The 22040-nt window shown below is 43.0% G+C and overlaps 2 protein-coding genes and 2 long non-coding RNA genes across 4 annotated transcripts in view; 3 read left to right on the top strand and 1 right to left on the bottom strand.

Moving 5' to 3' along the window:
- Positions 1 to 1648: 1648 nt before the first annotated feature.
- LOC117516742 overlaps positions 1649 to 22040 on the top strand; it is a 20522-nt gene continuing 130 nt past the window's right edge. Inside the window, exons 1-3 of the long non-coding RNA XR_004562538.1 lie at positions 1649 to 1659; positions 17135 to 17140; position 22040. The exon at position 22040 is cut by the window's right edge and continues 130 nt beyond it. This is a non-coding gene — a long non-coding RNA (uncharacterized LOC117516742). The remainder of the gene's footprint in view (positions 1660 to 17134; positions 17141 to 22039) is intronic.
- On the top strand, positions 1805 to 12951 carry LOC117516743. The gene is made up of 3 exons (XR_004562539.1): positions 1805 to 2030; positions 4027 to 4031; positions 12940 to 12951. It is a non-coding gene; the product is annotated as an uncharacterized LOC117516743 (long non-coding RNA).
- Positions 6153 to 7722, top strand: LOC117516741 (heat shock protein, alpha-crystallin-related, b11). The gene has a single exon (XM_034177575.1). It carries the CDS (start codon positions 6270 to 6272, stop codon positions 6927 to 6929), a length of 660 nt encoding a protein of 219 aa, XP_034033466.1. The 5' UTR covers positions 6153 to 6269; the 3' UTR covers positions 6930 to 7722.
- Positions 9901 to 22040, bottom strand: part of fam53c (family with sequence similarity 53 member C) — a 66490-nt gene continuing 54350 nt past the window's right edge. The window contains exon 5 of the mRNA XM_034177573.1: positions 9901 to 11017. Coding sequence (XP_034033464.1) covers positions 10730 to 11017 — 288 coding nt within the window. The 3' untranslated portion in view covers positions 9901 to 10729. The remainder of the gene's footprint in view (positions 11018 to 22040) is intronic.

Here is a 22040-nt window from a genome sequence, read left to right as displayed (position 1 = left end):
TCTGCTCCCCTTAATTAAAAAAAAAGGTAAAAACGAACCTGTGTCTGCCTTGTGCAGAGTCCTAGACCTATCGTCGGTGGCGTTGTCAGCAACTTTGTTAATCTGTTAATACCAGACCTCCGACCTGAGCGCTATATTGCTTGCTCATACCACAGTAGAAATAGAGTTGGGTTTTTTTGTTGTTTTTTTTTTGCGATCGAACAAAGGGACAAACGTGAATCCGAATTCACGATTTGGAAACTGGTGTCCTGTTTTCAGCGACAAGATGAAAACATTTTTGCCAATTATCATTGGGATGGGCCTGGTTCAGTACCAACATTTACACCATTATTGGTAGCCAAATGAATTACTAGAAACTCCATTCTTCCGAACAGTGGTGACCAGAAACAGATTCCTGTTGACAGGATGGGCACAATCCAATCTTCTACAGGATTACGAGATATTGAAACAGAAGTACTCATCTCTCTACAAACCCTGGTTAATTTTTGGCCCTGGATGAAGGTATGACTGCCTGGAGGAGTAACTCATCTTTCAGAGTCTTACATGCCACAAAAGCCGTACAAATTCTGAGTGAAGTCGTTCATGCTAGCGGCAATAGTTTGCAGTTTGAAATTTACAGAATCACGGCGTTCCAGTCTCAGCGAACAAAAAAATATGACCTAGTGATGAAACCGATGGTTCCGTATCTCGACCACGGTCACAAACTTTGTGGATAATTGTTATATTTTGCCGATCCTTTTCCAGAATCTGCAAAGAGACTGGCGCTTGTGCTACTCTGAGTTTGAATCAAAACGGTGTCCCAAATGAGCTGAAAACAGCTAAACTGAGGAAAGGAGAGCACATCGACTTGAAGAATGAATCGATGCAATTGCTGAATTGGCATGATGGGAAGGAGGTCCGTGTGTGCATGATTCAGTGTGCCAATGTCATTACTGTTCTGGGCAAGACGAACCAATGTACGGGAGAGCTGACAGTGTCCAGCTTGTATTATTGAGTATAGCAAGTATATGGGTGCCACTGACAGAAACGACCAGATGGTTTCCTATCCTGCTTTAAAGAGAAGGACTCAAGTGGTGGAAGAAAGTTGTTTTTTGTTTTTTCTCCCATTTCTTGATGACAAACTCAGCCACATGGGGTGTGCAGCCAGTCCCAAACCCGGATAAATGAGGGTTGTGAAATGAGGGTTGCGTCAGGAAGGGCATCCAGCGTAAATCAAGCCAACCCAACCATGCAGACTAAGAATCAAATTTCCATACTGGATCAGTCGAGGCCTGGGTTAACATCTGCCACCAGTGCTGTTGCCCAACAGGGTGCCGGTAGAAACTGGGCTACTGCTGGGTGAAGAAGACGAGGAGGAGAACATGTCCACAGACGACGGAAGAAGAGGAAACCTAGACGGGTGGAAATGAGAATCGGGACTTTGAATGTTGGCAGTCTGACTGGTAAAGGGAGAGACCTGGCTGATATGATGGAGAGGAGAAAGGTAGACATATTGTGTGTGTGCAAGAAACCAAGTGGAAGGGAAGTAAGAGCAGGAGCATCAGCAGTGGGTACAAGTTGTTGTACCATGGTGAGGACAGGAAGAGAAATGGTGTTGGAGTCATTTTAAAGGAAGAGTATGTTAAGAGTGTGTTGGAGGTTAAGCGAGTGTCTGACAGGGTGATGAGTGTGAAATTGGAAATTGAAGGGTGATGATGAATATCATCAGTGCATATCCCCCACAGGTAGGTTGTGAAATGAAAGAGAGAGAATATTTCTGAAGTGAGTTAGATGAGGTGGTGGAAAGTGAACCCAAGCATGAAAGAGTGGTAATAGGAGTGGACTTCAATGGGCATGTTGGTGAAGGGAACAGAGGTGATGAGGAAGTAATGGGTAGATATGATATCAAGGACAGGAATGTGGAAGGACAGATGGTAGGTGATTTTGCAAAATGAATGGAAATGGCTGTAGTGAATACATACTTTAAGAAAACGGAGGCGCACAGGGTGACATAAGAGTGGAGGAAGGTGCACACAGATGGACTACATTCTGTGTAAGAGAACCAAGCAAAAAGAAATCAGAGACTGTAAGGTGGTGGCAGGAGAGAGTGTAGCTAGACAGCATAGGATGGTGGTTTGTAGGATGACTTTAAAGGTGAAGAAGAGTGAGAGTGCAACAAAGGATCAGATGGTGGAAGGCATGTGAAATTTAGTGAGCAGGTGAGAGAAACACCAGATGGAGGGTAAGTGATTTTAGACAACTGGAAAAGTACTGCAGATGTGGTAAGGGAGACATACAGGACAGTACTGGGTGAGACATCTGGACAATGGAAGGAAGACAAGGAGACTTGGTGGTGGAACGAAGAGGTCCAGGAAAGCATAAGGAGAAAGAGGCTGGTGAAAATTTTTGGGATAGTCGGAGAGATGAAGAAGGTAGACAGGAGTACAAGGAGATGTGGCATAAGGTGAAAAGTGAAGTGGCAAAAGCTAAGGAAAAGGCATTTAGCAAGCTATACAAGAAGTTGAATAATAAGGAAGGAGAAAAGGACTTGTACCGATTGGCCAGACAAAGGGACAGAGCTGGAAAGGATGTGCAGCAGGTTAGGTAGGTAAAAGATGCACATGGTAATGTGCTGACAAGTGAGGAGTGTGCTGAGAAGGTGGAGGGAATATTTTGAAAAGCTGATGAATGAAGAAAATGAGCGAGAGAAAAGGCTGGATGATGTGGAGAGAGTAAGTCAGGAAGTACAAGACATTAGTAAGGAAGAAGTGAGGACTGCTATGAAGAGATGAAGAGTGGAAAGGCAGTTGGTCCAGATGACATTCCAGTGGAGGCATGGAAATGTCTAGGAGAAATGGAAGTAGAGTTTCTAACCAGATTGTTTAATAAAATCTTGGAAAGTGAGGGGATGCCTGAGGAGTGGAGACAAAGTGTACTGGTTCCTATTTTTAAGAACAAAGGTGATGTGCAGAGCTGCAGTAACTACAGAGGCATAAAGTTGATCAGCCACAGCATGAAGTTATGGGAAAGAGTAGTAGAAGCTAGGCTTAGAAAACAGGTGAAGATCTATGAGCAGCAATATGGTTTCATGCTGAGAAAGAGCACTACAGATGCAATGTTTGCTCTGAGAATACTCTTGGAGAAGTACAGAGAAGGCCAGAAGAGCTACATTGTGTGTTTGTGGACTTAGAAAAAGGTTATGACAGGGTGCCAAGAGAAGAGCTGTGGTATTGTATGAGGAAGTCTGGAGTGGCAGAGAAGTATGTTAGGGTAGTGCAGGACATGTACAAGAATAGTGTGACAGTGGTGAGATGCACAGTAGGAATGACAGACTCATTCAAGGTGGAGGTGGGATTACACCAAGGATCAGCTCTGAGTCCTTTCTTGTTCGCAATGGTGATGGACAGGTTGATGGATGAGATCAGACAGGAGTCCCCATGGACTATAATATTTGCAGATGACATTGTGATTTGTAGTAAGAGTAGAGAGCAGGTTGAGTCTAGCTTGGAGATGTGGAGATATGCTTTGGAGAGAAGGGGAATGAAAGTCAGCAGAAGCAAGACTAAGTACATGTGTGTGAATGAGAGGGAGCCCAGTGGAATAGTGCAGTTACAAGGAATAGAAGTGCTGAACGTAGATGAGTTTAAATACTTGGGGTCAACTGTTCAAAGTAATGGAGAGTGTGGTAGAGGTGAAGAAGAGAGTGCAGGCAGGGTGGAGTGGGTGGAGAAAGGTGGCAGGAATGATTTGTGACTGAAAAATATCAGCAAGAGTGAAGGGGAAAGTTTACAAAACAGTAGTGAGACCAGCTATGTTGGACGGCTTAGAGACGGTGGCACTAACAAAAAGACAGGAGGCAGAGCTGAAGATGTGATTCTCTTTGGGAGTGACGTGTGGAGGCAAAATTTCAAACTTTGGTCCAAACGGTCTCTGGCTGTCTTGGAAGGAAGAGTCAGGAGGTTGACTGTTTGTCAAAATTAACAGGTTTATTATACAAAGCGCTTTGGACACACCAACGAACAGCAGTGTGTGTGTGTGAATCAGCAGTTACAGTGCACCCTTATGTACACGTCAGGATGGTGTTCGTGCACAAGTTCTCATGAGCTCATCTCCCCAAACTGATACTGGCAGCTATCTGAAAATGACTTCACCTGGAAACAGGTTGTGGAGAGACGAATTCTCACAGAAAATGTTTTGTCTCAAGGCTGCAGTTAGGCGCCGATCAGAACATGTGGCTATCAGTCTTTTTGCGCAAACTGCATGAACAGTCTCTGGATTAAGCAAAGACATTTCACAGTGAACACAATATGAAATAAACATGGTGTCGCATGAAGACTTTGCTTTCACAGATGAGAATGGACAGGATTAAAAATGAACATATCAGAGGGACAGGACAGGCGGGACGGTTTAGAGACAAAGTCAGAGAGGTGAGATTGAGATGGTTTGGACCTGTGCAGATGAGGGATCCAGGGTATATAGAGAGAAGGATGCTGAGGATGGAGCCACCAGGCAGGAGGAGAAGAGGGAGGACAAAGAGTAAGTTTATGGATGTGCTGAGGGAGGACATGCAGGTGGTTGGTGAGACAGAGAAAGACACAGAGGACAGGGTGAGATGGAAATGATTGATCTGCTGTGGCGCCCCCTAATGGGAACAGGTGAAAGAAAAGAAGAAGATGATGACAGTGCTGAATGCATTCCTCCTCTATAAGCAGGCGTGCACATAACTGATACTCATGTAACAGAGGCCAGCAGGTGTCGCTGTGCATATGTGGTTAGTAAACCTCACTCCCAACCCCTCAAAATGTCACAAGGCCAGAGCCCTGGGTTTTAGCCTTCTGGTTAGAGAGTCTGACTCCCACGCCAAGGATTGTGAGTTTGTGTCCTGACAGGAGTGAATGGGCGGAGTCATGACAGCACAACATAGAGCGCAGTCGCTACACTCATGGTACCTGTGTGTGCTAAAAATTAATGATGCACAGGAGAAAACACAAGGAAAGTGCTTCATAGGGGAAAGCAATGACAGATTGTAGGAAAGTGTTTACCTCTGCTGTGCATCCATGATGTTGAGCACACACGAGCGTGAGTACCAGTTATGTGCACCTGTCTATAAGGAGCAAGAAGCTTGGGCCGGAGCCTGTTCTTCATTGGGTTTTCCGGCAGTAGCCTACAAATGCACTGGGGTGGGACACCGATGCTACACAGATTCATCCCCGTGGAGCTGCGAATCCAAGAGATGTCCAACGCCTGACAGGTCGCCATTTTCTTGAGAAAATCAAAGTGAAAGAGGAAGACAAAAACCAAAAACCCTCAGCGGACATGTGTCGTTTATTCCACTACAAGTGGAAAGAGGAAAGCCGCTGAGATGGACGAACAGCTCACCGATCCAGTTGTGAGTTCAGTGTGATGTTGGACTGTGCACTGATCCATGCTTCAGGTTACTCCACACAAACAAGGAATATGGACTATCCTACCAGAGGCTCATGGAGAGGAGAGCTGCTGGAGATGAACAAGTACTCCGATTGGTCCAGTTGTTGTTTTGGATCCGATTCTAAAATCCCACAGCCCTTTTCAGGGCCATCCAAATCCATTGAAGAATTGCTAAGTCTTTGCAAATTAAATTAAATCTTCTAAAAAAAAAACCCAGGATGGTTAGGACAGAACGTGAAAACAGGACACGTCCTGGGAAAACAGGACGCTTGGTCACCCTGATAAAATCAGATATACCTCAGGATACTATTTACAAAATGGGAAGTCATCTTCTTCTATAGAAGCATAATGGTTCTCAATTTTCACCATATCTGAGTAATAAATGGATCAGAGTATATGAAATGAAATCACTTCTGAAGTCTACATTATTTATTCTACTAATTCATGATAACGTTCATATGAGTATGATGAGAGTAGAGAGAACTGTTTGGGGAGGCTGGACCTGTTGCCACCGGTACGGGGGCCTCCTGCAGACAAACACAGAGGCGGGACTTAAGATTAGGTGAATGTCATTTGGATGAAGAATGCTGCAGAACTCTGCATGATTACATCACAGCAGTTCATGTGTTCACTGGCTGTCTGAAGAGTGTGACGGAGCAGAGGCCTGAAATAGAACAAAGCTGCCACTTTCTGGCATTTGGCAGCTGGCTGCACAGTGCTGCATTTAGATCGTGAGGTGATCAGAACACACGCTCAAGGAATGCTTCTGGAAGCTTCCAGTGGCATCGGCTGGTGTATAAATACAACAGCGAACTGAGCTTCTGAACCAAACCGACTCCAGACTGAACAGGAGGACCATCAGGATGTTGTGTCCCAGCGTGTACCGCCCGCCGTCTGCCAGCATCAGGCCCTTCCTGGACCTGCACTGGCCCATCCGCAGCCTGTGGCCCGAGACCCGGCCCCTCTTTTTCCACATGGAGCAAGAGATGATCCGCCACCTGGAGGAGATGAGGCAGAGCATGGAGTTCATGGAGAGGCTGCGCCAGAAGATCTTCGAGGAGATCGACCAGGTCTCCAGCTCATACTCGACTGCACTCCAGCCCATCGCCTTCCAGGAGCTGCGCCCGAACAGCGGCACGTTTGCCCTGAGCCTGGACACCAAAGAGTTTACTCCAGAAGAACTGTCCATCAAACAGGTGGGCAGGAAGCTGAGGGTGAGCGGGAAGACAGAGAAGAAACAGGATGATGGAAAGGGATCCTACTCCTACAGGTGTCAGGAGTTCAGGCAGGACTTCGACCTGCCGGATGGCGTCAACCCAGAGAATGTCACCTGTTCGCTGGTGGACGGCCAGCTGCAAATACAGGCACCACGGCAGCAAATGGTGGACAGAAAAGAGAGAGTCATCCCCATCAGTCTCACCACGACCCCGACACTCACTCGCTGCTCAGAGACAGAGGTCTCCTCCACGGGGACAGAGGTCTCAGAGAGTGGACCTGCCACTGGTCAGGTGGAGACCAGCTAATCACCTGGACAACAGACTGTCAAGGATCCCCGAAGTGTCTTTATTCATCCGGTTTTGTAGTTTGATGGACGTTTGGTCGGTCTTCTTGTGTGACCTCACAGTGAACTGATGGAAAATGTTTATGTGTTCGTCTTTGACTTACTGAAAGAAAACTGGCTGTAAAAGTGATGATTTGTATTAAAAATCCTTATTTGTGGGCTGTGAAAAGTTTGTAAAAATATCAAAGGGATTTATTTTGTTAAAAGCCCCAAAAGGCTAAAGGTGACGCCATAAGATCAAGATAGTTTCATGTTGAAGAAAACACCATCCAAATACTTATGGACCTAACCACACCGCTGTTCACAACAAGCAACAGTGGCCTCTAGTGGCCACCAGAAGCCTGCATTTAGCAACAAGGCTTCACAAACGACTTGATGGAAGCGTGGGCTATTATATTGTTTAACAGATGCCAACGTGGTCCAAACCAGGACCAATACTCTGGTCCTTGTGAGGATCCAGCTCAACAATCCGCGCTTCATTTTTCCATGCTCACTGACTGTCCGTGTCCCTGCAGCCTGGAACACCTGAAGTATCGCTGCAGTTTTTTCTGCTGGTTCTGAGACGACTTACACCAGTTTAAAAAGACACTTAAAACCCGTTCTCGTGTCTCTGGTGCAGAAAAGCTCCAATAGACAAAACTCTGGTTTATCAAAGGGGGAAAAAAAAAAGAGAGAAAAAAAGAGTAGAATTCCACAAAGTGAATTAAAGGAATATTCGGTCTTGATGGATCATTTTGGGTTAAATAAGAACAAAGTGTTTCAACAAAGCCATGTTTTTGCTGAAACTATGAAAATTGATTAAATGATCAAAACGCCCTGAAGACAAATAAAGACACTTTTTTTTTTTTTTACATTTCTTTATAAAATAATTCTCAAACTTAATTTATTCACAAACTGCATTTGAAATTGTCTTTTTTAAACAATAAAAAAAAAATTCTAAAAGACAAGTTGACTAATGAGCATCTTTGTACAGCGCGTCTAATAAATATGCAATCAGACCAACCGCACATTTCATTTCTGACAAAATCAAAGATGAAAATTCAACCCAACACAATTCCATTATTTTTTCAGAATAAGAGATTATGTTTTAAGGCTTCGGCTAGTCGACCAATCAGCAAAACCAATCAGTAGTGGGAGGGGCATGATTCTTAAAATGTTCCAATAACGTCACTCACCACCAGAGCCACGGACTCCGACCCAGAAAAAAAAAAAAAGACAACCACTGACAGCTGATCAGGTCAAGCTAACGTTAGTGTAAGCCTAAACATGACGGGAGGTGGCAGAACCTCAAAAGCTTATTGGTGACGTCAACCCAACGCTCTCTGCCCACAAGACTTCAGCAAGCTTAAATATAGAATTCACTGTACCGAGCGCCACGTTGCTACCAACCTCATAACTTGGCTAACCCTAATTTGTTAGCTTGTTAAAGTGTGACAGCACGAAGGGCCAACATGATCCACATTAAATCTCTTTAACGTGTGAAAACATCTCATACAGATTTATGACATTTTGGTCAATGACATCACCAACTTCACACAGAATAAAGCTAACCATCGTATTAGCTAGCTGCCTCATGTTCATTCAGAAACAGATCAGCATCGCTTCCTGTCAGCTATAAAACAACAGGATCAAACTAATTATCTGGGTACACAGATGCTAAGCTAGCTCAGAGGCTACAGTTTGATGCCAAGTCAGCTTACACTGCTAATTAGCATTAGCCTCTTGAAAAAAAATGTAGCTTGTTTTGTTTTAATGTGCTGACACTAATGTGATTTTTTTTTTTATTAACAATTGTGAAGTTAGATGCTAACTGCTGATTAACGCCACTCGAACAAACTCCCTGCCCCCGTCCACTCAGGAGGTCGCTCGCAACTGAAACGTCCACTCACACTTCTTCCTTCTCCAATCTTTGACGTGTTAGTGAACACATTAAGGTTTCACATCTTCATTATTGAAATAATCAACTCATTTCATCACCAGACTAGTTCCTTTATTTTTCTCATCACGTGTTAACGTTGCCTAGGTTGCTCATGGGCTGGGTCAACTTTAAGCCCGACTCATGTTGCAGCACTTTGGTGTGATTTGTGTTGTGATTTGGCGCTGTATAAATAAATGGAATGTCACTGAATGAACACAAAGCTGTGAATGGATTATTTCAGAATTATTATTTTCTGTATTTTTATTTTATGGCTTTGAGATTGAATTTCCCACCACCCTCAAACACAACAACTAGAAGAAAAAAAAAAAACAGCATGAACCTGTGTTCGTGGCAACAGGAAGGTTTTGGGTTTGTTTATAAATGGTACACAGGAATGCAAAGCAGAATTTTTAGAAAAGTAGTGAAAACGCAAAAATAAAACGTTCTTAATATGAAGCCGTCGGTGACGAGCCTCCTGGATAAACAAACATCTTCAAGGTTGCGAATGTCAGAAAACAGAACGGAAACAAAGTCGGATGCAACATCAAGACTCGAGTTAAAATGTCTACCGCCCTCCAGTGGCTAACTGCAGTACAGCGCCTCAATCAACAGGTGAACAAAAAACTCACTCTACTAATGATATCAGGACAACCGCTTAGAATTCTTTCGCCATTCGACATAAAGGAACCGCTTAGAGAGAACATCATGCTATTAGCACCACGCTAACAGTCGCTCAGGCTGCGACTAAAGCCGCCATCATGTTTCAGGGACACCGATTCCTCCAAGAACATCGCCCACCGCATCGTTTCTTTTAGTTCAAATTCGAGAGAAAAAGAGACGGAACTTTAAACAACGTTCAGCATCAAAGAGTCGCCATCAGCTGGATGTTCACTGGTTTGGTCTGAAGTGGGCGTGTTTCAATCAAATGGCGAGAAAACCGACGACCAACTCAGGGCGAAGAAACGCCAACGACTGAAGATTAAAAACACGGTAAGTACAACTACTCCATTGGTTAAAGCCGCAAGAAATTATGTCAGATGTGGGAGGAGACTTGTGGAAGTTCATCTGACCACAAAGTCAAACGTGCAGACGACCACCAGAGAGCACGAGCGGTGACCCGACGCGGCAGAGAGTTCATCAGCCGCACAGACGCGGCTCTGCTGCTCGCTTTCTGTGACATGATGCAACCATGGAGTTACAGTGAGTGACGCAACCGGAACAGAAGACTCGGGTCCTCTGAGGGAACCACAGCGGGACCAACCTCAGACACAGAAACGACAGCATCAGTGACGACCCGCCACGCCGCTGCCTGACGAGACAGCCCTGAAACTATCTAATCTGCACAATGATTTATCAAGCAGCAGCCGTCACAGGTTCCGTCCTTAACTATTTGACATCATCACTGTCACCGCAAACACCATAACGCCGGTGGCGTGTTGTTTCAGGGCCAGTGGTGTAGCAGTGACATCATCGTCAGGCCGCGGTGACTCAGCATCCATGTTGGAAGACACCCGGATGCCATGAAGAAGAAACATGACGATACCGCATCCAATCACAGAGCAGGACACGGGCGTGTTTGCGGCAATATTTGGAAAAAGAAAAAGAGGGCGACAACGCAGAGTCATTACCGCTAACAGGCGGGAGTCAAATCATCACTGTCGTCGTCAATCAGCCCGTCCAATGACAGAAGGTGAAGTTCCTGAGAGTCTTGCTGATTGGTGCCAAAGAGGCCTGGAGATTACAATGTTGGTGATGTCACTGAGAAAAGGGGTGGGGCTAAGATAAAATCAAAATACATAGGGAAAAAAAAAGAAAAGAAATAAAACCTATCATTTACAAATACGTCAGTTTTCCTCAATCAAGTTCAAGTCAAGTTCTGTACAATCCCGCTCGAACACCGCCTGCTGAGCAGCCTCGCGTTCGTCCGGGTCCTCCTCGCCGTCGTCATCGTCCTCGCGGCACTCTTCATCACTCTCGCTGAGTGGGCTGATGCTGGTCCTACCCAGGCACTCCGCCGGTGAGCAGGAGCTGCGGAAGTCGCCCAAGAAGGGTTCCGCACTCATACAGATGTCGCTGCTGCAGGCCAGTCTGCCGCCACCACGTTCCAAACACTGTGGGTCAACGCTACGGGTCTGCAAGGACGAGGAAGGAACCACAATCAAACAGGTTCACCTAAAACCACTTTAAACACACACACACACACACACACACACACACACACACTCTCTCTCTCTATCTCTGCTGCCAGACTTTTGACATGAAATCAAATCAAATCAATTTTATTTATATAGCGCCAAATCACAACAAACAGTTGCCCCAAGGCGCTTTATATTGTAAGGCAAGGCCATACAATAATTACGGAAAAACCCCAACGGTCAAAACGATCCCCTGTGAGCAAGCACGTGGCGACAGTGGGAAGGGAAAAACTCCCTTTTAACAGGAAGAAACCTCCAGCAGAACCATGATCAGGGAGGGGCAGTCTTCTGCTGGGACTGGTTGGGGCTGAGTGAGAACCAGGAAAAAAACATGTTGTGGAGGGGAGCAGAGATCAATCACTAATGATTAAATGCAGAGTGGTGCATACAGAGCAAAAAGAGAAAGAAACACTCAGTGCATCATGGGAACCCCCCAGCAGTCTAAGTCTATAGCAGCATAACTAAGGGATGGTTGAAGCAGAAAGTTTGACCACATTACACCCATTTTGGCGTCTCTTCACTGGCTTCCTGTCCCAGTGAGATCAGATTTTAAGGTTCTGCTACTAGTCTATAAAATTGTTCACAGACTGGCTCCTCCCTACTTAGCTGACCTAATTAAACCTTACGTACCGGCCCGGGCTTTGCGTTGTCAGGGTGCTGAACTACTTTGTGTCCCTAGGGTGAATAAGAAGTCTGCAGGTCACAAAGCGTTCTCTTATCGTGCCCCTGTTCTGTGGAATGATCTCCCTGCATCAATAAAACAGTCAGATTCTGTGGAGACTTTCAAGTCCAGACTTAAGACTCACTTATTTTCCCTTTCGTATGGCTAGCATACTGGTAAAGTTTTGTTTTACGCTTTTTACTCTTAATTCACTTAATTAGTAAACAGAGCACGCCGCAGCCTCAACTTTACCTAAAGTTAACTAAAAGTCCCGGTCTTTTAGTGAAGTTTAGGGCTAGTGGCCGGCGATCACCATAGTATTTCTTCTGTTTTTCCTGTTGTTTAATGCTGACAAATTATACTGTATTTCTTGTCTTTCTGATGCCTGATTCTGTTTTTTTCTCTCTGTTTAAGGTGCAGCTCCATCCAGAGATGGGTGTGGTATTTGTTCTGGAGACCCTCCTGTCCTGTGCAGCAACAGCATTTCCTGTATATTCGTTTGGTGAATTGTTCTGTAATTTATGTCTGTATCATGGCCCAAGCAGAGGGTCACCCCTTTGAGTCTGGTCTGCTTGAGGTTTCTTCCTCAGAGGGAGTTTTTCTTACCACTGTTGCTCTGGGGGTTAGTAAGGTGAGACCTTACTTGTGTGAAGCACCTTGAGACAACTCTGTTGTGATTTGGTGCTATATAAAAGAAAATAAATTGAAAGTGAAAAAAAATATCTCTCTCTCTCTCACTCACTCACACACTATCACGCACAGACAGAATCGCGCACAGTATGGCACACAGCATCTCACACATGCGCGCGCACACACACACACACACACAGTATTGCGCACGCGCACACATTATTACACAGTATCACAAACACACACACAGTATCAGTGGAACACAACTACAACATCAAATCAAAAATCAAATCAATTTTATTTATATAGCGCCAAATCACAACAAACAGTTGCCCCAAGGCGCTTTATATTGTAAGGCAAGGCCATACATCAAACACACACAGTATCACAAACACACACACAGTATCACAAACACACATTATTACATAGAGTATCGCACACACACACACACACACACACTCAGCATCACAAACGCACACACATTATCACACTCAGCATCACAAACGCACACACTCAGCATCACAAACGCACACACAGTATCACAAACACATTATCCCTTACCAAAAAGTAGTATATGCAAGTATGTTTCAAGTATACTTCTAGTTTACTTTTTATATCAATCAATTTTATTTATATAGCGCCAAATCACAACAAACAGTTGCCCCAAGGTGCTTTATATTGTAAGGCAAAAGCCATACAATAATTACAGAAAAACCCCAGCGGTCAAAACGACCCCCTGTGAGCAAGCACTTGGCGACAGTGGGAAGGAAAAACTCCCTTTTAACAGGAAGAAACCTCCAGCAGAACCAGGCTCAGGGAGGGGCAGTCTTCTGCTGGGACTGGTTGGGGCTGAGGGAGAGAATCAGGAAAAAGACATGCTGTGGAGGGGAGCAGAGATCAATCAGTAATGATTAAATGCAGAGTGGTGCATACAGACCAAAAAGAGAAGGAAACACTCAGTGCATCATGGGAACCCCCCAGCAGTCTAAGTCTATAGCAGCATAACTAAGGGATGGTTCAGGGTCACCTGATCCAGTCCTAACTATAAGCTTTAGCAAAAAGTAAAGTCTTAAGCCTAATCTTAAAAGTACAGAGGGTGTCTGTCTCCCTGATCCGAATTGGGAGCTGGTTCCACAGGAGAGGAGCTTGAAAGCTAAAGGCTCTGCCTCCCATTCTACTCTTACAAACCCTAGGAACTACAAGTAAGCCTGCAGTCAGAGAGCGAAGCGCTCTATTGGGGTGATATGGTACTATGAGGTCCCTAAGATAAGATGGGACCTGATTATTCAAAACCTTATAAGTAAGAAGAAGAATTTTAAATTCTATTCTAGAATTAACAGGAAGCCAATGAAGAGAGGCCAATATGGGTGAGATATGCTCTCTCCTTCTAGTCCCCGTCAGTACTCTAGCTGCAGCATTTTGAATTAACTGAAGGCTTTTCAGGGAACTTTTAGGACAACCTGATAATAATGAATTACAATAGTCCAGCCTAGAGGAAATAAATGCATGAATTAGTTTTTCAGCATCACTCTGAGACAAGACCTTTCTAATTTTAGCGATATTGCGCAAATGCAAAAAAGCAGTCCTACATATTTGCTTAATATGCACATTGAAGGACATATCCTGATAAAAAAAAATGACTCCAAGATTTCTCACAGTATTACTAGAGGTCAGGGTAATGCTATCCAGAGTAAGGATCCGGTTAGACACCATGTTTCTAAGATTTGTGGGGCCAAGTACAATAACTTCAGTTTTATCTGAATTTAAAAGCAGGAAATTAGAGGTCATCCATGTCTTTATGTCTGTAAGACATTCCTGCAGTTTAACTAATTGGTGTGTGTCCTCTGGCTTCATGGATAGATAAAGCTGGGTATCATCTGCGTAACAATGAAAATTTAAGCAATGCTTTCTAATAATACTGCCTAAGGGAAGCATGTATAAAGTGAATAAAATTGGTCCTAGCACAGAACCTTGTGGAACTCCATAATTAACCTTAGTCTGTGAAGAAGACTCCCCATTTACATGAACAAATTGTAATCTATTAGATAAATATGATTCAAACCACCGCAGCGCAGTGCCTTTAATACCTATGGCATGCTCTAATCTCTGTAATAAAATTTTATGGTCAACAGTATCAAAAGCAGCACTGAGGTCTAACAGGACAAGCACAGAGATGAGTCCACTGTCTGAGGCCATAAGAAGATCATTTGTAACCTTCACTAATGCTGTTTCTGTACTATGATGAATTCTAAAACCTGAATGAAACTCTTCAAATAGACCGTTCCTCTGCAGATGATCAGTTAGCTGTTTTACAACTACCCTTTCAAGAATTTTTGAGAGAAAAGGAAGGTTGGAGATTGGCCTATAATTAGCTAAGATAGCTGAGTCAAGTGATGGCTTTTTAAGTAATGGTTTAATTACTGCCACCTTAAGCCTGTGGTACATAGCCAACTAATAAAGATAGATTGATCATATTTAAGATCGAAGTATTAATTAATGGTAGGGCTTCCTTGAGCAGGGCTTCCTTGAGCACTAAGTCAGTCAAAAGGTCTGAAAATTCACAGAGAAACTCACAGTAACGACCAGGTGGACGATAGATAATGACAAATAAAACTGGTTTTTGGGACTTCCAATTTGGATGGACAAGACTAAGAGTCAAGCTTTCAAATGAATTAAAGCTCTGTCTGGGTTTTTGATTAATTAATAAGCTGGAAGAGCTAGTAGCTGTGCTAAGCTAGTGGATTCCTAGCTAGAGGATATACTTATAAGTACTATTTTTTGGTGAGGGATCACATACAGTATCGCACGCACACACTCAGCATCACAAACACACAGTATCACAAACACCCATTATCACATACAGTATCGCACGCACACACAGTATCACAAACACACACAGTATCACATACAGTATCGCACGCACACGCACTCAGTATTTAGCATGCACACACAGTCAGTGGTGGGTACAGATAACCAAAAAATTAACTTCGATAACAGATAATCAGATAACTGCCTTTGAAAATCATGCCCCCTGCTGGAAGCTCTTGTTTACTACATGGCTTCCAGCACAGAAGCAAGCTGAGTGCAGCCGCAAAGCTCAGCTCTCTACCCAATCACAACGCTCCGGTCAGGCGGAGGTCTTGGAAAATAAAGCAATGCTGAGTTATGGTTTGGTGTATAAATAAAATGAATACCGACAGAATAACTCCATTAATGTCAATTCTGTCATTTGTACAAAGTTAAAATATAACATATCTTTTAATGTTGAATGCACTAATTCTGAAGTTTTGTAAAAAAAAAAAAAAAAAAACAACAAAAAAAAAAACAGACAGATCGCAAAGGATTCTGGGTAAAATGTGCCTCCTCTGCTAAACACTGATTGGTTGAGTCATTCATTATGTAAACCAACACGTTAATGTGACGTGTGTCGTGTGTTGGTGTTTACAGATAAATGTGCTTTTGTAAAATATTCCATTTTTTATTTGTAAACACAGGCATTTTTACGGAGCCTTGGAAGTGTCATCGGAAAATATTTTGCATGTGGAGAGAATGTGCGCTCATTTTATTATATTGTGCGCTCACTTTATGATGTTGTAAAACGTGCACTCAATATTGTCTTGACACATAAATGTTGGCTATTCGCCTTATTGATGTTTCAAATCCCGCAAAACCTCGGAGAGGTCGCTGCGCTTTGAGATCTCAGTCACATTGAGACGCTCTGATCACGCTGCAGTTTAACCGCTGCACACAGACAACACTATTAACGTTGCAACATAAAACTATTTTTATATTGTGCCTAAAACTCTCGTGAATATATTCTCTGGGTTTATAGACGTTGTTATTGTGTGTGTTTTATGTAAACATGCGAGAATCACAGACTGTATCTCTGTTATTTTCAATGGGAGCTGCTGTGAGCTACACTCGCTTCCTGATCATGTCGTTCTGGGGGAAAGTGAAGCTTGCTCTTTAACGTCTTTTTGTTCTTTACAACACTGTTTGTCCTCTTTGTTCTAGACTAATATATATAATATGTTTGAAATTTGGTCTGCATTTATTAAATTCCACACAGATTAAACTTAATAGACACGGATTATTTGTTATAATTGTTTTAGCAAGTTTTCAGGGTATCATGCAGCAGTCTCTTTTTAACGTGACGAAAAGCATAAAAAATACATTTTTGTATTATAATATTCATTTACAACTGTCATAGCATGGATTCTCTATACGTTGTTTGACTGCAGCGACTCTCTGGCACTCAAGGGATTATGGGATACGTCAATAGGGTGAATGAACACTACTGGCCAGTAGATGGCAGCAGAGACCTTGAAAAATTGCCAAAACAAAATTCCAGATAATCCGTGTTTGCTACATTTAAGATCCGTGGAATTTAATAAACGCAGACACAATAACAATGTCTATAAACCCAGAGAATATATTCACGAGAGCTTTAGGCACTAGAGTTTAATGCTGTTGTCCGTAGAGCCTGATCACAGTGTTTCAAATGCATTTCTCAGATCGTGAACGTACTGAGATTACCCTATCCTACCCATAATGCACTGCTGGGAACAGCATATATCCACACTAAAACCTTAAAAATTACTGCATTACTTTAAAACTAAAACATATATCTGATATTTTCATTTTATAAAACTTCAGACATGACAATTTAAATAACTTGTCCGAAATTAGTTTGGGTAAAAGTTGAACCATAAGTTAAAAATGTATGCCTCTGGATGACTTGGATGATACTGCCCGTGTATCAGTATGGGGTTAAGAGAAATGAGTGTTTTTTGCGGGACCAGTTCTCCTTTGCCTGCAGAGGATAGAGCGGTTTCTTCTTGAAGCAGCTGTTCTCTGTTTTGCAGAGGGTAGAACTACACATCAACTACAAAACATTTAACAGGTAGGTGCTCAACTGATTTTAAGTTTTACAAATATTTGTAGCTGTTCAGCTTTATTTACGTTATCGGTCTAAAAATTATCGGACGAAAATTTATCACAAGATAATTAGTCCGATAATGGTTTTTAAAGTTATCTAAAAGGATAATCCAATAATGAAAACATTATCTTCGATAATTATCAGTTATCAGATCATCGGAACTGCGCCCACCACTGCACACAGTATCAGGAACACACACACAGTATCACAAACACACATTATCACACAGTATCGTGTGCACACGCACGAGATCGCACAAACAGTATCGCATGCGCGCGCGCGCACACACACACACAGTATTATCACAGATTTCTGATGTCCGTCAATCCACATCAGCTCCAATATTATTTCACAGTCTAATGTCTATCTGTGGTGAAAATTTTGACAAAATCCGTGCAGTAGTTTATTCCTGCTAACAGACAGACACAAGTGATTTTATTTCATCTTTGGCAGATGTAATAAATCAGTTTCAGTCTGAAATCTGTAATTTCAAGTTCAATTGTTAACTAAAACTTAGGTAAATCAGTCTCCTGACTAGGGATGGTATCGAAAACTGGTTCCTGTTATCCACTGACATCAACAGGCTTTTTGCTTAACGATTCCCTTGTCTACTCTACAGTTCACATTAAACCGGAGGGGCTGTCGCTTTTTACGGTGGGTGTCGGGAAAATGATTATTTCTCTACATTGACTGTGGACCTCAGTGCAGCTGAGAGCAGTCTCAGAAGCAGCGGATCCATAATTTCTTCATTAACCCTCTCAAAGCCATTTAAAGATGTCAATCATGAGTCACTTTTGTGCTGATTAAAGTCACCAACTGGGACTCTTGTCTTGTTGCAGGCAAGAAACAAGAATCGTCCTCCGTTCCACACATTTGGTTCTCTGGCGTGAGCTGGACCCGCTTCACCAGTTGGTAAACTAAAGCTCAGGTAAAGGAAATAAAAATAATAATAATAATAATGTCCTCTGTTTTGTGGGACAAACGCTGCGCGGTTCTCTGCCAAGTAAAGTTGGAAAGATAGATTCCGGTCACAATTTCTAAGCTCAAAGCAAATCGCTGTATTAAATCAAATGACACCTCTTTCCAAATGTTGTAATACATGCGTCTGGAAAGTTGTTTTTTTCTCCCAAAATGAGACGTCCTGCGCTGACGTGCAGCAGCCGGCTGAGCTCAGCTCAGAGGGAGAGACATTCATGCCAAAATGTCTGAAAGGAAATGCTTTTGACAAAAACTACAGATTTTGTTTATTTTTATTTATGTCCAGAGATCAAGGATCCAGTGACCAATTTCATATTTATTTACTTTAAGACTGAAAATGTTGTTGACATAGAAAACCTGTAAAGACGACTTTTAGTACACAGAATCGATAAGGAACTGGATCAATAAGGGCCTCAACAAATAAAGTCTCATCAATAGCCATCCCTACTCTTAACAGAGTGAGCGGGCATGATGGAGACAAGTGAGTGAAGCCACCAAACAGAGTGAGCGGGCATGATGGAGACAAGTGAGTGAAGCCACCACAGCATAATTCACATTGTCCTCAGTTTGACTGTGTTACTGATCAGTGCTCTGGAAGAAAACCCTCGACCGCCCCGTCTGAAACATTTTTCTTTGTTTTATTTTTTGCCAAACTAGGTTCTTCTGAATCTGACTGCTCTGGAAAATCACAGCAGTTGTGGGCTGTTAGCTGCTGTCTGTGGACCGGGCTCTGGTACAGGAACAACCTTAAGCGGGGCCCGGCTCTGGTACAGGAAGCTACACACTGATGACTCCTATGAATGCCAGACCTGCCCAGTCCATTGTATCCTGGCCCTTCTGCTCTCACACATACATTAACCCAGGCCTGTGCGATATGATGATCCAACTAATCAACATAAAGCAAAACATCCTGAGTGCATAACATGAAATAACGTACAGTGCATCTGAGAAGTCTTCACAGCACTTTTCCACATTTTGTTATATCACAGCTTTATTAAAAAAAATGGATGAAATTCATTTTTTCCTCAAAATTCAACACACAATACCCCATAATGACAACATGGAAAAAGTTATGAGATTTGGCAAATGTATGAAAAATAAAAATCTAAGAAATCACATGTACGGGTGATTCTTAGACTACGGGCACTTATTATGTCCTTTGATCATATTGTATGAAAAACAGAAAAAAGGGGAAATTTCACACTTTTATAGTTATCTTTACAATAAAAGTGTGTTAAGAAATTTGTTCTAGTAGTCTATGATGACTTTTTCACCTTCATTATATGCAAATATTGCCGTTTTGTGCTTGTCCCACACCCAGACTTTTGATCTTCAATGATAAAAATGAATGGTAAAGAAACATTTTTTCTAATGTTTTAAAATATCTCAATAAAATATCAGTAAAATAATCAAAACACAATTGGGGTATTCAATGTCATACAACTGTTGTGATTTTTTTAAACAAAATGTAGTTGTCCCACACTATTGCCGTAATTTCCACCACAACACTGTAATGTCCCTTTAAACAGTTTGTATGAAAGATTGTTTGGGTAGTTTCTATGAAGATAAACAGTGACATCAGAGCACATGTATATAGCTCCAAATCACAACAAACAGTTGCCCCAAGGCGCTTTATATTGTAAGGCAATGGTGTGGTGGAAATTACATTTACAAGGCCAATAGTGCCCGTAGTTAAAGAATCACCCGTACATAAGTATTCAGTCTTTGCCATGAAGCTCAAAATTGAGCTCAGGTGCCTCCTGTTTCCACTGATCCTTGAGATGTTTCTACAGCTTAATTGGAGTCCACCTGGGGTCAATTCAGTTGAAAGACACATACCTGTCTACATATAAGATCCCACGGTTGACAGTCAGAGCACAAACCAAGCATGAAGTCAAAGGAATTGTCTGTCGACCTCTGAGACAGGATTGTCTGGAGGCACAAATCTGGGGAAGTGTCCAGAAACATTTCTGCTGTTTTGAAGGTCCCAATGAGCACAGTGGCCTCCATCTTCTGTAAATGGAAGAAGTTCAGATCCACCAGGACTCTTCCTAGAGCTGACTGCCCGTCTAAACTGAGCGATCGGGGGAGAAGGACCTTAGTCAGGGAGGTGACCAAGAACCTGATGGTCACTCTGTCAGAGCTCCAGCATTCCTCTGTGGAGAGAACTTTCCGGAAGGACAACCATCTCTGCAGCAATCCACCAATCAGGCCTGTATGGTAGAGTGTCCAGAGAGAAGCCACTTCTTAGTAGAAAGCACATGGCAGCCCACCTGGAGATTGACAAAAGGCACCTGAAGGACTGTCAGACCAGGAGAAACAAAATTCTCTGGTCTGATGAGACAAAGTTTGAACTCTTTGGCGTCATGTTTGAAGGAAACCAGGCACCATGCCTACAGTGAAGCATGGTGGTGGCAGCATCATGCTGTGGGGATGTTTTTCAGCAGCAGGAATTGGGAGACTAGACAGGATTGAGGGAAAGATGAATGCAGCAATGTACAGAGACATCCTGGATGAAAACCTGCTCCAGAGAACTCTTGACCTCAGACTGGGGCGACGGTTCATCTTTCAGCAGGACAATGACCCTAAGTACACAGCCAAGATACCAAGGGAGTGGCTTCAGGACAACTCTGTGAATGTCCTTGGGTGGCCCAGCCAGAGCCCAGACCTGAATCTGACTGAACATCTCTGGAGAGATCTGAAAATGGCTGTGTACCGACGTTCCCCATCCAACCTGATGGAGCTTGAGAGGTGCTGCAAAGAGGAATGGACCAAACTGCCCAAAGATAGGTGCACCAAGCTTGTGACATCATATTCAAGAATGACTTGAGGCTGAAATTGCTGCCAAAAGGTGCATCAACAAAGTATTGAGCAAAGGCTGTGAATACTTATGGACGTGTGATTTTTTTTTTTTTTTGTTTTAAATAAATTTGCACACCTCGACAATTATCCAGCGTATATGCTGACAGCCCCGTTTCCGCCCAGTGGTTCGGGTCGGTACTACACTGTGTGGTGCGTGTCAGAAACAGAGTAATTTCACATCATTTTATTTTTTATTTTAATTTTTTTTTCATTGTGTACAGAATGCTGATGAGTGGACTGGCTGTGGGAAGCGCTGCAGTGAATGAATGGAGCACTGTGACTCTTTAAATGTTGAAAGCGCCGGCTGCTTCCTGATCAGTGGATCTGATCAGGTCATCACAGACCTGAATAATGAAACGCTGTGATGATTTAAACTTTTAAAACACCAGTCGACCGCGATCAGGTGTGATCTGTCAGCATGGTGATCACCAACAGCAACAGCGCTTTAAATGGCTAAACAGTGTATTAATCAGGTGTGACCACACCTGATCGATCAGGTCGTCTGATGATCACACCACAGCAACGACGCTTTTAAAGTTTAAATCATCACAGCACTTCTGTGTGTTCAGAGTGTGACACTGGCTGAGAAACGCACCTGGAGCAGAAAAAAACAGGGAGGGATTTGTTTTAAAACGCTGCGTTTCTAGACACAAATTAAAGCATTTTTTTGTGGTCATTTTCAAAAATCAGGAGCTTTATATGGATTCATGTCTGTCTGTGATGATGAATTGGACTGAAATGAACAGGTCAGATTTACTCCGTGTGTGCACAGCTTTCAGCCAATCAGTGACCAGCATTAATGGGCGGATTTAGATTTATGAGTAAATTCTAACAAGCGTGTGCCAATAATCACATAACTTACCTACAACTTACGTCCAGCATGTGCCAGA

Source organism: Thalassophryne amazonica, chromosome 9 (assembly GCF_902500255.1).
Source record: "Thalassophryne amazonica chromosome 9, fThaAma1.1, whole genome shotgun sequence".
NCBI classification, from domain to species: domain Eukaryota; kingdom Metazoa; phylum Chordata; class Actinopteri; order Batrachoidiformes; family Batrachoididae; genus Thalassophryne; species Thalassophryne amazonica.
This window is presented reverse-complemented; position numbering and strand designations above follow the sequence as displayed.

What these genes read in the sequence shown, in the direction of transcription:
- LOC117516741 (XM_034177575.1), top strand. Translation starts at nt 6,270, where the DNA reads ATGTTGTGTCCCAGCGTGTACCGCCCGCCGTCTGCCAGCATCAGGCCC.